The sequence below is a fragment of the Pimephales promelas genome, chromosome 19, assembly GCF_988280905.1.
Source record: "Pimephales promelas chromosome 19, fPimPro1.hap1.1, whole genome shotgun sequence".
In the NCBI taxonomy this organism is placed as follows: Eukaryota; Metazoa; Chordata; class Actinopteri; order Cypriniformes; family Leuciscidae; genus Pimephales; species Pimephales promelas.
In genome coordinates, this window is record NC_142787.1 from 8,963,244 (window position 1) to 8,980,744 (window position 17,501).

At 38.8% G+C, this 17,501-nt stretch overlaps 1 protein-coding gene across 1 annotated transcript in view; it reads right to left on the minus strand.

Moving 5' to 3' along the window:
• Positions 1–168: 168 nt before the first annotated feature.
• jmy (junction mediating and regulatory protein, p53 cofactor) overlaps positions 169–17,501 on the minus strand; it is a 65,866-nt gene continuing 48,533 nt past the window's right edge. Inside the window, exons 7-10 of the mRNA XM_039650239.2 lie at positions 12,037–12,102; positions 11,331–11,417; positions 8,404–8,914; positions 169–1,939 (exon numbers count right to left, since the gene is read on the minus strand). Of these exons, the coding sequence (XP_039506173.2) occupies positions 1,641–1,939; positions 8,404–8,914; positions 11,331–11,417; positions 12,037–12,102 (963 nt within the window). The 3' untranslated portion in view covers positions 169–1,640. The remainder of the gene's footprint in view (positions 1,940–8,403; positions 8,915–11,330; positions 11,418–12,036; positions 12,103–17,501) is intronic.

The following is a 17,501-nucleotide window of genomic DNA, read 5'->3' on the forward strand; positions in this document are numbered from 1 at the left end:
ACCTGGAGATGAATATTCATGAGCACTGACGGTGATGTCATCTGAATGTCGGCTCAGACACGCCCCCTGGTGACGTCATCGCCGCTCAGTGGTCACAGTATCATTGACAGAACTCAGAATAATGACATTACACACACACAGGCCCAAAAAAAGAAAAAAAAAACACTATTTCTTTTGAAACTTTATTTACGTAAGGGTCAAAATGCAAATTTAAAATAACTATTAGGAGTACAATGTTTGGAAAAGCAGAATAAAAGCAAAATTGGAATTAAAAAAAAATCATTATACATTTTATGATATTGCTTTACATATTTAAATATTTAGTTGAACTCAATAAATATAGGTGTCCTCTAGGCAAACATGCGCTGGATCTGCGGTCTGGTCACGCGTTCAGTTCCTAATATAATATTGCACATGTGGAGTGGCGGTCACGTGATCATGGTCGCTCATGACTGTAGTGTTTCGGAGGGAAAACGGTTCTGATTGACCAGGTAAGAATGCATAGAACATACAGAACAATTAATGTGATTAAAACAAATAATATCAAAAGCTAAATACAGTACATGTGATGAAAAACGTAAAAAAACGAAAAAAAAAAAAACACTGCAGTGTCACGCAAGAGTCTGTCCCTCGTCATCGCTGCAGACAGAACAGCATTGTGGGTAAACGTTGTTTCAGGAGAGCTTCGTTAGAGACTACAGGCCTGACAGATGATTCAGTGCCGGACACACAGGAAAAATTACAGTAATAAATCAAGTTAATTCATACGGCGAGATAAATGAAGCTACAAGCAGATAAACGTAATATATCGCTGATGAACAGCAGGAGGCACTGCGTTTCAAGCGCTCAGTCACACATCATTTGTTTCTGAGGCTCTTCTGCTCATTACATCAGAAATACAGTTTAAATCAGCTGTTTTCTATGTGAATAAATAATAAAGTGTAATTTATTCCTGTGACCCAAGCTGAATTTTCAGTCTTCAGTGTCACATGATGTGTCACAAATCAATCTAATATGATGACATGATGATCAAGAAACATTTATGATTATTATCAGTGTGGAAAACAGTTTGTATGTTTGTGGAAATACGATACTTTTTTATTTTTCATGATTCTTTGATGAATATAAAGTTCAAATGAACAGCATTTATTTGACACAGAATCTTTTGTAACATTACAAATGTCTTTACTGTCACTTTAGATCTGTTTAATGCATCCTTGATTAAGTATTGATTTATTTTAAAGCAAGCCCAAAATTTTCAACAGTAGTGCATCATGAACATATGAAGCAGCACAAACATAAACATTAATAATCATATTGAGCATCAAATCATGTGAGATCATGTGACACTGAAGACAAGAGTAATGATGCTGAAATTCAGCTTTGATCACAGGAATAAATGACACACTTTACAGTATATTCACAGAAAACAGATAATTTACATTGTAAATAATATTTCACTATTATACTGCATTTCTGATAAAATAAACACAGCTTTGGCGACTCTTTCAGAAATATTAAAACCTCATAACTGGTCCAAAGTGTGTCCCGTACGCCCCATTTGTGCTCCTGCTGTCACACACACACACACACACACACACACACACACACACACACAAATGAAGCGTGAGTAGGAAGGCTCAGTTGTCCCAGTCAGCGCCGGCTGCGGTCTCGTCCTCGGACTCGGACTCGGGCGAGGCCTCCTTGATGCGCCGCAGGGCCTCGTGGATGGAGCGGGTCAGGGGGTCGGCAGAGTCCAGCGCTGACCCACGCTCATGGCGCCGCACCTTACGCAGCTGAACGCCTTTCCGGATCTGAGCCAGGATGTTGTTCTCGTCGTCCTCGTCCGGGTCTGGCGCCAGAACCCGCAGCTCGGCTTTACGGAGGTGAAAACTACCGCGCTTCAGACTCGCCAGAACCTCGTCCATCGGGGAGCTCGCTGAGGACACACACACACACACCGTTATGCCAAGGAGAACACTTCAGATCATGTGCTCTTTCCACACAAACCACCAGCCTACAACAAAACACTCATAAATATCTTATTCAACACTTATAAATAAGGCTGATTCAGCTCAGATTTGGACTTTTTACTTTAATTTGGACTTTCTCATAATTAAATCATTCTCACAATTTCAACTTTTTTCTTAAAATATTTACTTTTTCCTAATTTTTTTTAACTTTTTATCTCATAATTATATAATTTTCCTCATAATTGCAACTTTCTCACAATTTAGATATTTTTTTTGTGCATTTGTGACTCTCAAATTGACTTTTCTTGTAGCTGCATTTTTTATCTCACAAATGCCAGAACCTTGTCCATTGGGGAGCTCGCTGAGGACACACACACACCATTACGCCGAGGAGAATACTTCAGATCATGTGCTCCTACACACAAACCACCAGCCTACAACAAAACTTACACTCACCTAAAGGATTATTAGGAACACCATACTAATACAACCCGCTTTTGACCGCTTTCGCCTTCAGAACTGCCTTAATTCTACGTGGCATTGATTCAATTCATTTTTTCTCACAATTTCAACTTTTTGATTTTTCTCGCAATTTGGATTTTTTTCTCACAATTTAGAATTTTTTTGCAATTTTGACTTGTCTCATAATTACATCATTTTCTCACAATTGTAACTTTCTCGCAAATTTGACTTGACAAATTTGTCTTTTTATTCATCTTGAGCTTGAAGGTTTAAAGGCACAGTGTCCAAGTTTGGCCACTAGAGGTCGCTCACTCAAAACAATAGGCAAAGATGTATCTTGATGATGCTTGAATGAGAGTGAAATCATGGGAGTTCTCTACACCTCCACAGCCGATGGAAATCATGTTTATGGCAGGAGGGCTGCAACAATTTATTTATAATGAAAATTCACATGAGTATTTCTATTTTGCATGACAGTCTGCATTAAAGGGTTAGTTCACCCAAAAAAATGTAGTTGTAACCAAAGGGATAACTGCGTGTAACTAAATATAAATGTGAGCCGTTACGAACATTACCAAGATAAAGAGAAGTGTATTCCTGCAGTCAATTCTTTTATCGTTCACAAGCAGTTTGTGTTTTAATTTTTACTTATTATCTTTATTATTATCTTCATTTTTAATGTAGGGGTTTGAACTTCTGCACATAGCACAGATACAGATATATCCACCGTTTCTGTAGCACTGGCACGGTCGTGAGAAGGACAGCTCTGGGCAGGGCCTGGAATACTCAATAAAAAAGTCAATAAAAAAAGAAAAGAAAATTGGGCTTTTTAAAATCTGATCAGTCGGTTAATCGAAGAAATAATCTGCCAACTACTTGATTATCAAAATAATTGTTAGTTGCAACCCTATTTTAAGTTTTATTGAGATTCAGGGCATAAGAGCCTATTTCTTTTATTATGCTTAAATCTGCTGCCGCTCCTTTCATTCTGTCATTTATATTTGTTTTCTGATTAAAGTTGCATTTAAAGGCACAATATGTATTTTTTCTGCATTAAAAATAGCATAAATAACCATATCTACGTTATATATTTTTATTAGATATGTTCTTACATTATCCCGACAGTTTCCACCAACTTTCAAATCTGGAGAAATGTAGTTTACTTCGAAGACACGGGCCGTTTCTTTATTTCCGTTTTGTCGCCCTTCATATAACCTTTAACTCCTCTATTTTCTCTAACTTCCTGCGTAACCCAGCGAAACCGCCAAACACAAAGGGGAACACCGGATTTCCGCAATTGGACCTCTCAAAACTTCCGTATTTGTGACCAGAAATACGAAATTATCGTGGTAATCTTCTTCTGCTCCGGTCAGAACAAATAGCGCAAGCAACTAGTAAGAGTTGTTGCTTACCAGCCTTTTTTTGTTATTCCCAAAAGCAGCCATATCTGTCGTTTTCATTCCTTCCCTCAGTTCCCTGTTGATGAAGTTTGACGGAAATGGATTCAGGCTATCCGGCGGGATGTTATTGATCCTGTGATCTTTTCTAGTTCTCATGTCACCATTCACTAACCCGCCATTGTTTATGTATTATGATTTGTGTATTATGAAGTAGTCCCGTCCCATCCAAAAAAAGGTCACTACCTAACTGTTGAATAAAACTGACAGACTTCTTTTTGGTATTCACATCAAAACGCAGTTTATTGTAAATAATAGTCCCTAAATATTTATAACTTTCCACAAACTCCACCTTCTCACCTTAAATGAACGTATATTGGGAAGCTTCAGTTCTGAAATAAATAGTCCTATCTTTGGTCTTAGATACATTCAGCTGCAAACAAGCATCACCACACCATTTTACAAAGTCGTCATCAACAACTGGACCATGACAAGTTGTGAAGACTCTCTGATCAATTTTCTCTTCCCCGGGTATGTTTTTCTGATGTGTTGACGGTTGACAGGAACTCAAGCTCAACTCAAGCTTCCACAACGATTACGTATTTCCAGTTATTGTGAGAAAGGTCCATAAAAGCAAAGAAAACGACGAAGAAGAAAAAAGTAGTAGCTAGTATCATTTTGCAACTGTACCAAACTTGACCGAGACTATTATATGTAATATTTATATTAGTCTGTATTAGTTATGAACCACGATTACGCTTTGCCTGCACGTTCTGCTGCTGGAGCCAGCTCAAAGCGCAGATGTTAGGGTGACCAACAGTCCTGACATGTCCTGTTTTCACGTTCTGTCCTGGCTGTTTTTTTATAAAGTGATGAAAATGTCCTGGTTTACAAAAAAACTGCTGGCCGAGTGTCCTGGTTTTTGGTAATCAAAATATGGTCACCCTAGCAAATGTACTGGTGAAAAATATGACCCGAGAAGGGTTTGGGACCTGAGAAGAAGCATGACACGGGTAAACAGTGGGGTTGCATTCAAAAAATGTAGAGAGCTTCGTGACAACCTAAATATAGGCTACAGAGAGATGCCGATCTCGATTGCATTCTAATAAACAGGTAAGCACCCATTCAGCTAACTATACCTATCCGTATATTTCGTGAAATGATGATGTCATGTGTAAAACGCAGATGGGCTAGCTCTGATGTATAGTAGCTATAATGTAAATTCATATTTGTTCTATATATAGCTGGAGAAAGTAGCTTCATATGCAGTTCACTAACGTTATCTTGTTCGATATCATAGTATAAACGTAATTGTATTATTAACGAAAGGTGACTGTGTTTTTTAAACATCTATTAAAGGTACTGTATGCAATTTTTAGCGGCCTCTAGCAGTGATGTTTCAGAATGCAACAAGAGCGCTCGTGCTCGTGTGCGTGCTAGATCTCAAGAGCGAGCAGTCACTACCGGCCACACGGAGACTTTCAACGCAACGGCGAAATAATCACACAACATGCTGGAAACTAATGTAAACTCCCACTGCAGGTACAATAATAGCCTACTTTTATCAGCTTGACGTTGAACTAATGCTCTGTCCTCGTACCATGATAATGTTACACTGCATTTAGCCGACATGTGATGTTATAAGCCATTTCACTAACTATTTTCGTGTAACTTTCACAATCAGCAATGTCAACACAGGTGAATGTATAATATGATAACGAAAACGTTTAGTGAACTAAACTGAACAGTTTCAGTGTATCAGTAAGATCGTAGGAAGTAACATTACTGTACTGAACGTGTCTGGAAATGTGTATAAACAATATGATGGGGTGAGTGGGATGAGTGACGTTAGTCAGTAGATCTAGTAAATAAAATAAGTTACATCCTAAAGCACCGACATTTTTTTAATCCTGGAACATTCTTTTGTATTCATGTCATGTTTCATGTAGTTTACCTTGCTATTTCACTAGAGTTTACTATGTTGATCCGCGTTTTCGTCCGGAGTCGATCAGATTCACGTTTTGCCTAACTTGGGCAGATAAAACTTTTTTGTTTTTATATTTATGTGGAGTTTGTGTTGCAGTCTGTGTAGTGCTGGAGGCAGGACGTTTTGGGCTGTTATCAGACTCCATGTCGTCAGCTGAAGTGCCGTTGGTCGCATTGGTCGCATGTTTGACTGTATAGAGACTGGATAGAGACATGGTTGACTGGATAGAGAGCCTCTGGAGCGCGCACGCACGTCACATCTGATGGATTTCGCAGGAAATTCGACCCAGAGACCTCACTTATAAATATGAATCTTGGCCTTCAGAGGTAATAGCAAAACCCGAAAAGTGGATCATTGCAATGTGTGATTACAACCCCTTCAAACACAGGCAATAAAAAAAGGATTTTATAAAAAAAGTTACATATAGAATAGGGGTTTCCATGGTTAACCAGTAAACCGATTAACCGTTTAAAATTGCATTAACGAGTGAAACCTTTTTGCTCGGTTAAGTGCGTCAATACATATTTGCACAAAACTTTTGCGTTTTTTTTTCTGATTGTCGATAAAAAAATATTGTGAAATGACAGCGTTTCTATTAACGGTGTTATGCGACTAAAACATTTTTTTTTCCTTTCGCGATTAGCCATTCCAAAAATAATGGCAGCGGATGGTATATCACAGCCACCGCACTAGACATTATTATTATTTATGGAAGGAGACGTGGTGTGTCATCCAAGCATTAATGGCAGGAAAAGTCACAGAGTTTCTGTGTGTTTCTCCCTCATTTCTGCTCTGCGGTCTTGATTGTGGCATTTCTTTGAGGTTTTGTCTAGTAGGCTATTCCTTGTATCTTTTATGAATTTTAAAAAAGAACTCTGCCTCTTATATGTCCAAACGGTCAGTGTACTTTTGTGTTCATTCGTTTCTCCTTATTTAATCCGTAGGCCTAATTGCAAAACGAAAAATGAACGGTTGTTGTATTTTGTAAAACGCAGAGTTGAACACCAAAATGTTCATTTAAACTGTAGGACTACGTCAAATGCTGCGCAAAAATATATAGGCTATATATCGACGAATTTTCAGATATTTGTTTGATTTTTTGCCCCTTTAAACAGTTAAAATATTTGACAAATGAATATGGAAAAAAAAAAGATTTTACTGGTTTTCTGAGGCCAAATTAGAACCTGGAAATTATATTTTCCCCGCAAATTTGATTCGAATTTGTTCGTTTTAAATTGGACATTTAAAGCTTTAGTCTACTCAGACTAAAACTTTAAATAATGTCAAATTTAAAACGAACAAATTCGAATGCGGTGGCTGTTTCAGTTCTCGCGCTTCAGTTCACGGAGATCATGAAGCGCGCCTGTTTGTTAAAGCACAACGTTTTCTTGTTATTGTGAGTTTACGCAAATAAATGTATTTGCGAATAATGTATTATTATTTTCTGTATGACCAGAAATGAAAGAGTATTTTAAGTTCTTTCCACTGAAAGAAATGCAATGAAACGGCAAGTGTTCACATGGGCGTCTCGCAGCCTCCACACTAAGCACACACACTGGATAGGCTATGCGTCAAAATATTGTGTTTATTTGTGCTTTGTTCCTTTTTTGGATAAAAGCGTCTTCTACATATGCAGCCTATAAAATGTTACAATAATGATGATTATTATTATTATTTGCGGACACAGAGTTTTTGCGAAATGGACGTGTTGCCAATGTGCGTATTTTCAATTGGCAATTTCAGTTTGAAGGGTGATGGAAACGCGCCTAATTGAACTGCTCTGAACTTACCCCTGCGTTTTATTTCTATAAATTAATTTAGTTTCAAATGGGGTCCAACCAGTTATTAAAGGTGTTAAAAATTAACTCTGTATCTCGAGGTTGCGGCGCGCACACTATGGTTAACCGAGTATTAACCGATAAGGGCCTCGGTTAACGGTTAATGAAAAACTTGAAAACGTGCAGCCCTAATATAGAACCTTTAATACTAGCTAGATGGAATACTGATTTAATAGGGGTCTGATAATTCATATCTCTGTTCGAAAAGACGTGATTGTCAAAATACTTAGAATGAGTGAGGAATGTGGGGAAGGACAGAGTGTGCGTGTTCCAATGAACATCGTATTCCTGGTTCGCACGCGCACTCTCTCTCCCTCAGAGAGCTGGTTTCATTGACAGCGACAACAACTCCCGTGAGCCCACGCTCTTTCCCGACATCAACAAAGTCGTCTTTTGTTATTATTTAGATTGAGTGCCCCCTGGTGGCCAAAAATGACATACTGTACGTTTAACGATCGCCTCCTTCAGCTGATCTCGGAGGTCACGTGATGCTTCACATGACCAATGTTTAATGTGATGCATGCTCCATTATCTAAACTGCAAGCTCTCTAACCGCAGACAATATTCGCCTGTTTAACCCATGTGACAGGAAGTGACCACACCACTCCTCCACTTCTTGAGCTAAAAAGGCACAAAAATGTAAAGGCACAGTATGTAAGTTTGGCCACTAGAGGTCGCTCACTCAAAACAATAGCTTGATGAGTGGCTTGATGATGAGTGTGAAATGTAACAGGAAGTGACCTCACCTCTCCTCCACTGGTTGGACTCCAGTGACGAGGTCTTCCTTAGCTTCTTCCTTGCATTCAGTAGCTGACTGCTGTCGAAGAAGCGTGCGGTGAACGGCCCAAGAGGACTGTGCGCTTCTGGCTGACGTACAGGGCTCCGGGTCTGAGCCGGACCGGCACTGGGCGTCTCCTCCAGAGAGGGAGGGGGAGGGGGAGGAGGAGGAGGCGGCGGCGGAGGAGGGGAGATTGGCGACGTGGAGGAGTCCAGCAGCAACAGCTCGCGGGCGGGAGGAAGTGATGCGTGCACAGGAGGCGGGGCCTCGACGATAGCTCCACCCATCGGGGGCAGAGACAGGAAGCTGTCGGGTCTGAGGAGCTCCGGCGCTCCGGACGAATGTTGTAACGGAGCCGGAGCATCGTCCGTCTGAACGCTAGCAGCCTGCGTCTCCGGCCTAGCGCTCCCTTCTGCCTTCTTCCTGGAGTTAGCCAGGCGTACACGCGTGGACTTCAGAGTCACCTGACCCGGGTAACGCTGCAGAAGACCAATCACAGCATCAGAATCTCTTGGACCAACCAGAATTCATTGATGAGTTTAAGGTTTACCCCTAATATTTATATTTTTATTTTAGCTTCAATTCAATTAACAAAATTATTTTCTCATCCTTCCTTTGGGTCATTTTGACCCGAAACTACTCCTTTTTTTATTACATTGAGTTCTCATCAGAGGGTTCCAAGATCCTAGGACTTTTGTCGAACTTGAACCATGAATACACAAACAACATTTTTTTATGGATTCGAGGAGTTTTGTGGTTGAAATAAAAAACAGTAACAAATCCTTCCCTCTCGGCTCAATCTGACCCCCTTAGGAACGACTGGAACGCGAGGAATGCTTTAGTTCACACAGAAATAAACTAGAAATGCTCAGAGTTCAAACTAGAATGATAAAACTTTACCAAAAATGTATAATGTGTACATGTGTGTGTGAATGCATACTGAGGAACTGGCTTTAGGACCCAGCGGAACAGCTCCTGCTCCATGTAGAGCTATAAGCCCATCTAGAGTCATGACATATCATGTGTTATTATTATTATTCCACATGAGCTCAGCAGAGACTCCCAGTGTAAGATATTTAGAGCTGAATTGCATGAGTTATTTTGAGTTTAAGTTGAAAGAATGTGAAGAATGTGCTTAAATTAATATTTATTTATTAATCAAATCTAGAAATAAAATAAAAAAATTACAAAAGAAATCTCCCAAAGAAATTGCATTGCAAAATATTATCAAAATTAAATAAAATAGGCATTCCTGGACAAAAATAAATATTAAGTATTTACATTTTAGGGCTTCGGGTCATTCTGACCAGCAATGGCTCGTTTCCACTGAGTGGTACGGTACGGTACAGTTCGGTTCGGTACGCAATTATTTGCGTTTCCACTGTCAAATTTTGTGAATGGTACCAAAAAGCCGAACCGTACCACTTTTTGGGTACCCTTCCGTTGGGGTACCTAGCACTGTGAAAGGGTACTAAAAGGTGGAGCTAGACTCACTGCAGAACGGTGATTGGTGGACAGAGTATTGTCACTCGCGCGTGCTACAAGGGCAAAAGCATATACAGTTGAAATATAATTCTACTGTTATTGTGTCACGAAATGTGGTTTTAAGAGTTTTTCAGGCGAGAAAGTAGTTTTTTAAAGCTCAAATCTGTGGTTTATTTATAGATTTATGATAATTTGACTGAGATCCATTCTAAGCGATCACCGGACGCTCGCGCTCGTGTCCCCCGCCTGGAACAGCCTTTCCTCGGCTAGTCGTTCTGATGTTTGCCGCTGACTCGGATTTCTTTGTAGTGGTTAAACATGAGATATAGTTCGTCTTGTATAAACCTAACAGGTGATCTTTGGTCTCGTGAATCTATAACTCGTTCCCTGGCCAATAGTTTTGGCAGAAGGCTACGTGAAGTTTCATATCTTTGAGCGCTGAGTATATTTGACTGACTGAATTGTTTCTTGATGTTATATTTAAGCTTTACTGTATATCTTTTTGTACTTTTTACTTATACTTTTATAATGGCTATTATTGATAAAACTGAAATTCAACAAAAAGAGATAGTTTTGTCATTTTTTATTTTAATACAAGATCATCTGTAATGTTGTTTATTGCAACATTTGTACCAATGCGATAGCCTATGCAATACATTAGGCTACATATTGCCTGGAATATGTTTAATATTTTTAAATTTAAACGAAAAGAGGCAGGGTTGTTTTATATTTAGTTTTGTTACAAATAACGTTACATGCAGTGAATATATTAATCAAGGCTATGCGTTGCACATTTGTGTGCTTTAGAATGTTTAAAATGTATTGAAATGAAATTGAAAAGAAGCAGAGTGGTGTTTTATAACATATTTCGTTTTATTATTGCCTAAAATGAACATACAGAGATAACCGGAGTTGCATAGCCAGAGCGAGCAGAGTGCCGCGTTCAAGAACGCGCTGTTCCATAAACAGAATTACTGGACTCGCGTCCTCGGGATCATTCTCCTGAGTCGGACTTTGCGTTGGCTTTGAAAAAATTGCAGAGAAGCAAGAACAAGATCTGCTGTCTGTCATCCATTGTTGTTTACTATGTCGCTTTCTTCGCGCGAAAATGACGTCGATCGCTTCTTTCCAGCATACCACGCCTATCAAGTAAGGGTACTGTTGGCGGTGGAAACGCAAGCCTGATCATAGTGTACCCGACCCGACCCGTACTGTACTGTACCGTACCGTACCGTACCCCTCAGTGGAAACGAGGCACAAGGGAAGTGTCACAGAACGCAAGGGAAGGATGAGGGTTAAATAGTTAACATCTTCAGGGTTAACTAATAATAACACTTATCTGCACGAAACTCCATAAACCCCCCAAGACTCACAGACTGAGATTGATCTGTTATTATGATGTTGCCTGACCTGCTTGAAGCTGCGCAGTCGGTCCAGTGTCTTCTGTCTCTCCTGACTGACTCTGGAGAGCCGATGCTCCTCTTCCTCCTCTTCTTCCTGCGGAAACACATCAGCTGATCACCTTCGTCATAATCATCCTAATCTAAGCCTCCTAATGCATTAAAACACTTCTACATTCCTGGACCCGGTGGAACATAAGCTTGTAGAAAAGCATATGTATCTGATCAGTAACTGAGTAATTAGTGAATGCACAAAAATGTAGCGTGTTATATTACATTAAATTATATATTAGCATGTATATTAATAAAAAAAAAAATAGAAATTCTTTGGAATTTAAAATGTTATTAGATCAAAACCAGCAAAAAACAGTGTGATGCAAGAAAATATATTTTTTAATCAATATTTATGAGAAATCTTACTGAGATGTATGAGATTCCACTCAAACCAATTAAACAGTCTAAATTGATGAAAACTACACATTTTTCTAATAAAAAACATCAGTTATACATTTTTCAAACTATACATTTATATATATAATTTTACTTGCATGATAAACAAACCTTTTCATCCAAGAGAACTGTTTGGTCTATGAACTTTTAATCTACAGACAATTACATTTTTTTTTTCAAGCATGTTTTATTAACTTATTATGTACATTATGTTATGATTGCACGGACACCCCCTAATGATGAGGACTGTGATGTTGGACTCGCACCTGCAGCAAAGCAATCTGGGAAACGCCGGCCTGCCGCTTCTGTGTGTGATTGATGATGCAAATCTCCTGAGAACAGAGGGTCATGGATCAGTTTATTCGATCAGCTCAGTGTTACACACACACACACGCACACACACACACACACACACACACACACACAGTATCCGGAGTCTCGGTGTGTTACCTTCTTGTGTTTGAGGTAGGCCTTCTTGTGTTTGATTGTTACCTACTTGTGTTTGACTGTTACCTTCTTGTGTTTGACTGTTACCTTCTTGTGTTTGACTGTTAGCTTCTTTTGTTTGAGTGTTACATTCTTGTGTTTGACTGTTACCTTCTTGTGTTTGACTGTTACCTTCTTTTGTTTGAGTGTTACATTCTTGTGTTTGAGTGTTACATTCTTGTGTTTGACTGTTACCTTCTTGTGTTTGACTGTTACCTTCTTGTGTTTGACTGTTACCTTCTTTTGTTTGAGTGTTACATTCTTGTGTTTGATTGTTACATTCTTGTGTTTGACTGTTACCTTCTTGTGTTTGAGGTAGGCCTTCTTGTGTTTGATTGTTACCTACTTGTGTTTGACTGTTACCTTCTTGTGTTTGACTGTTACCTTCTTGTGTTTGACTGTTACCTTCTTTTGTTTGAGTGTTACATTCTTGTGTTTGAGTGTTACATTCTTGTCTTTGACTGTTACCTTCTTGTGTTTGACTGTTACCTTCTTGTGTTTGAGTGTTACATTCTTGTGTTTGATTGTTACATTTTTGTGTTTGACTGTTACCTTCTTGTGTTTGACTGTTACCTTCTTTTGTTTGAGTGTTACATTCTTGTGTTTGAGTGTTACATTCTTGTGTTTGACTGTTACCTTCTTGTGTTTGACTGTTACCTTCTTGTGTTTGACTGTTACCTTCTTTTGTTTGAGTGTTACATTCTTGTGTTTGATTGTTATATTCTTGTGTTTAAGTGTTACATTCTTGTGTTTGAGTGTTACCTTCTTGTGTTTGAGGTAGGCCTTGTGTTGAAGTTTTACATTCTTGTGTTTGACTGTTAACTTCTTGTGTTTGTTACATTCATGTGTTTAAGTGTTACATTGTGTTTAAGTGTTACATTCTTGTGTTTGAATTTTACATTCTTGTGTTTGAGTTTTACCTTCTTGCGTTTGAGTTTTAGTGCTACATTCTTGTGTTTGACTGTTACCTTCTTGTGTTTGAGTGTTACATTCTTGTGTTTAAGTGTTACCTTCTTGTGTTTAAGTGTTACCTTCTTGTGTTTGAGTGTTACCTTCTTGTGTTTAAGTGTTACCTTCTTGTGTTTGAGTGTTACCTTCTTGTGTTTAAGATAGGCCTTGTGTTAAAGTGTTACATTCTTGTGTTTGAGTGTTACCTTCTTGCGTTTGAGTTTTACCTTCTTGTGTTTGAGGTGGGCCTTTTGTTTGAGTGTTACCTTCTTGCTTTTGAGGTAGGCCTTGTGTTTGACCGTTACCTTCTTGTATTTGAGTGTTACATTCTTGTGTTTGAGGTAGGCCTTGTGTTTGAGTGTTACCTTCTTGTGTTTGAGTGTTACCTTCTTGTGTTTGAGTGTTACCTTCTTGTGTTTGAGTGTTACCTTCTTGTGTTTGAGTGTTACATTCTTGTGTTTGAGTGTTACCTTCTTGTATTTGAGTGTTACATTCTTGTGTTTGAGGTAGGCCTTGTGTTTGAGTGTTACCTTCTTGTGTTTGAGTGTTACCTTCTTGTGTTTGAGGTAGGCCTTGTGTTGAAGTTTTACATTCTTGTGTTTGACTGTTAACTTCTTGTGTTTGATTGTTACATTCATGTGTTTAAGTGTTACATTGTGTTTAAGTGTTACATTCTTGTGTTTGAGTTTTACCTTCTTGCGTTTGAGTTTTAGTGCTACATTCTTGTGTTTGACTGTTACCTTCTTGTGTTTGAGTGTTACATTCTTGTGTTTAAGTGTTACCTTCTTGTGTTTGAGTGTTACCTTCTTGTGTTTAAGTGTTACCTTCTTGTGTTTGAGTGTTACCTTCTTGCGTTTGAGTTTTACCTTCTTGTGTTTGAGGTGGGCCTTTGGTTTGAGTGTTACCTTCTTGCTTTTGAGGTAGGCCTTGTGTTTGACCGTTACCTTCTTGTATTTGAGTGTTACATTCTTGTGTTTGAGGTAGGCCTTGTGTTTGAGTGTTACCTTCTTGTGTTTGAGTGTTACATTCTTGTGTTTGAGTGTTACCTTCTTGTTTTAGTGTTACATTCTTGTGTTTGAGTGTTACATTCTTTTGTTTGAGTGTTACATTCTTGTTTTTCGAGTGTTGCCTTCTTGTGTTTGAGCTAGGCCTGAACTAGTGTGGGATTACAAATTTAATTAATCTCTGCAAATAGAAGGAGTTTATACTTCTGAGTGTCCTGTGACCGCACAGGAAAGCCATGCCTTTCCTGTTTCTCATCTCACCGTGTGAAAACACATGTTTGAAGTTTGAACACCTGCTATGTTAATTTCTGAGACCATTTGCCTTGGAGTTCTAGGGTCACATGCATTTCCATTTGCTTTGTTTCAGTGTCCCCACCCCCTTTTTAAATGTATAAGAATAGTTCTGTATTTTAGATTGTTAGATTTCTTTGAGATGACTACAGCGACACAATAAAGAACTTCTGCGTGAAAGACACCTCAAAAGTCTCCTGGTCTGTTGCGTGGAAGAAAAAAAAATTCACTACAATTTTGGTGCCGTGACCCGGATAGAGAAATCTTACCTGAATCCAGAACTGAAACTTCAAGCAACAAAAGATTTAAACAGAGAACTAATCTTTCCAGAACCGAATCTTGAAAACTTCAAGAAAACAAGATCTCAACAAAGCGGACTGAGTTCCAGAACAAGATCTCAACAAAGCAGACTGAGTTCCAGAACAAGACTTAAACAAAGCGGACTAAGTTCCAGAACAAGATCTTTAACAAAGCGGACTGAGTTCCAGAACAAGATCTCAACAAAATAACTTTTCTGACTGAGTTCCAGACTGAATCTTTTCATACAAACAACGATTCGGTGAGTTTTCACTCTATTCAAAGAACAAGACCAGGACAAATTTGTGCCTCTGCGCCATCAGAGAAAGAGTTATCAGACAGCTGTAGTGTTTGATTAACTAAAGTTATCCTTTAAAAGTTGTCTTTTAGAACCCAATTACACCTGGTATTAAAATGCGATCTGTATCCAGACAAGTTATCCGGATAATAAGTACCGATTCCATTTACACCTGGCCACATAAATGTGTTTTTGCAAAACGGATATAAATCCAATCTTCAACTACCGCGTTATATGCAGATTTAATGGATTGCACGCCACCAAAAGCAACAGATATGAGCTGCATTTTATTGATCATCAGCTAATTTCCAAATCAAAGACATCAATAAGAGAGAGTGGCAACAGCCCTGGTAAGATAATTTCGTTTCTTTACTTGAAGATGATTGTGTGTTAAGCGTCTGTGACTTACTTTCATTTTTATTTGCGATGTTTGCACGTTGGCTTGATGAATAGACGCTCAGCTGCTCATCTGGGGTGATGCGTGTCGCAGTAGCGCCTAAGGCTGTCGCGGTTATGGAATTTCCCTTGCGGTAATGTTGAGTGGCTCAATAGCGGTATTACCGCCATTTATTTATTTAATTAATTTATATGTTTTTGTTGCTATATAAATAATGTTTACGATGTGGACAAAAACGAGGACATTTTCAGTAACCAATGTAACCGAAACTAAACAGCGTCTACAGTATATGCGCATTGAAAGACTTTCACTCAGCGCGCATATTGTTATGACAACGGACTTTGAGCGAGTCATTGAACCGTTCATTCAACTAACACGTTTAAAAAAGCTGATTCAACAAGATGTTATTTATTTTTAACTTTGAGTTTCAACTTTTCAAGGCTCAGCTGAGCAGCAATGCGTCGCATAGGCAATGCTGAAGCTGATGCTTCACTTATTAGAGACCCATTGATTCAATTCGTGACTCACTGATTTTATTTCGGCTTCCTTGTGTTGTGGGATGCTGACCAGAGCTGCTGCTGACACGCATTTATGGGAAAATACCCGTGAAGAGAACGTTAAAATGATGATACAGATCGCATTTTAATACCAGGTGTAAATGGGGTCTTAAAGATGAAAGATATCCTTTTTTTGTCAGGCAGGGAAGATTAAGATTACATGTTAATATTAGTGATAACCTCTGTTAACAGAGAAGGATTAGCATTTTTGTGCTAGTTATTTGGTCTTATCCTCTAAAAGTTAGGAAGGTGAAATATCCTTTCCATTTTCTTTCAGGGAAGATTAGCGCAACATGCTAATAGTTTGTGTTGTTTTTTGTTATTTTGTGGTGTTACCCTCTAAAAAATTATTTTAGAGATGAAAGTTTGATCCTCTGCACAAGCAGGGACGATGCTAGTAATATTGTGGATATCCTTTGCTCTGCCAAAGAAGGTTGAACAACAGTCGATCTGTGTAAACAAGTTTAGCCTCTGTTGATCAGAAGTTTTAGAGTTTTTGTTTGTGTGGTAACAAAGAAACTCGCAAAATGGTTATAAGGAATGCTAGGCTAGTTCCATCAACTGAGAAAGGTGGACTAGCTAGCCCTTTATGGACAGACAATGAGTTTAAGTCATTGTTAGGAGAGCACATGGACTTCATAGTGACTCAGTCAGTCGGATTGAATTTGACAAAGAAATTTGGCATTCACCCAGAAAAAGTATGGTCTATTGAAGATTGTAAAAAAGTGCTAGGAGCAAGTATTCGCAAGAACAATGTGAAAGCCATTATCTGTTGTCACAAAGAATTCAGCTTATCCATTGCGCAAGAACAAGCTGGGTGTATTGCTAAGTTAAATGAACAGAACAAACAATGCAGACTCAATTGTCCTGTTTCAAGACAATGGTGGGCCATAACCAGGCCTCAACCAAATGTAACTCTAAAGACCAACAGTCAGATGAAACTTATCCTGACTTACAAGCATTCTTTGAAACAGATGTAGACATCCCATCAGTAACTGATAAGCATGTAAATTCAGTGAAGATATGTGGTGCTAGAAAAAGATCGCAGGGAATCGAGGAAAATGTTCCTCCTAACGCTTCTGTTGTTAAAATACACACGGTTGCTAAGGCATTAGGACCTAAAGACATTGAGCGACTGTCCCAGGGCTTACCCCCAGCACACACACAGTTCACTGAATTTAGAAAAGCAGAAAGAACTTTAGAGAAGTCAACCATTTGCCCAACTTTTTCTCAGCCTTCTTGCTACTCTGAAGCAGCCATTCTCAACATCAGTAAACTGGGGCAGCTTGTTGAGGTGTTAACCATTTGGGCTTTGAGTGCTTAATTTCCCCAGTAATTTACAGCAAAGATGAAAGACTGTTTTGTTTAATAGAACAAAAGGAAAGTGACTGTCTCAGCTTTCCTTTGGAAGACACTGGTTTAGTAAACTCACAGCCTTAAATGTTATTCTACA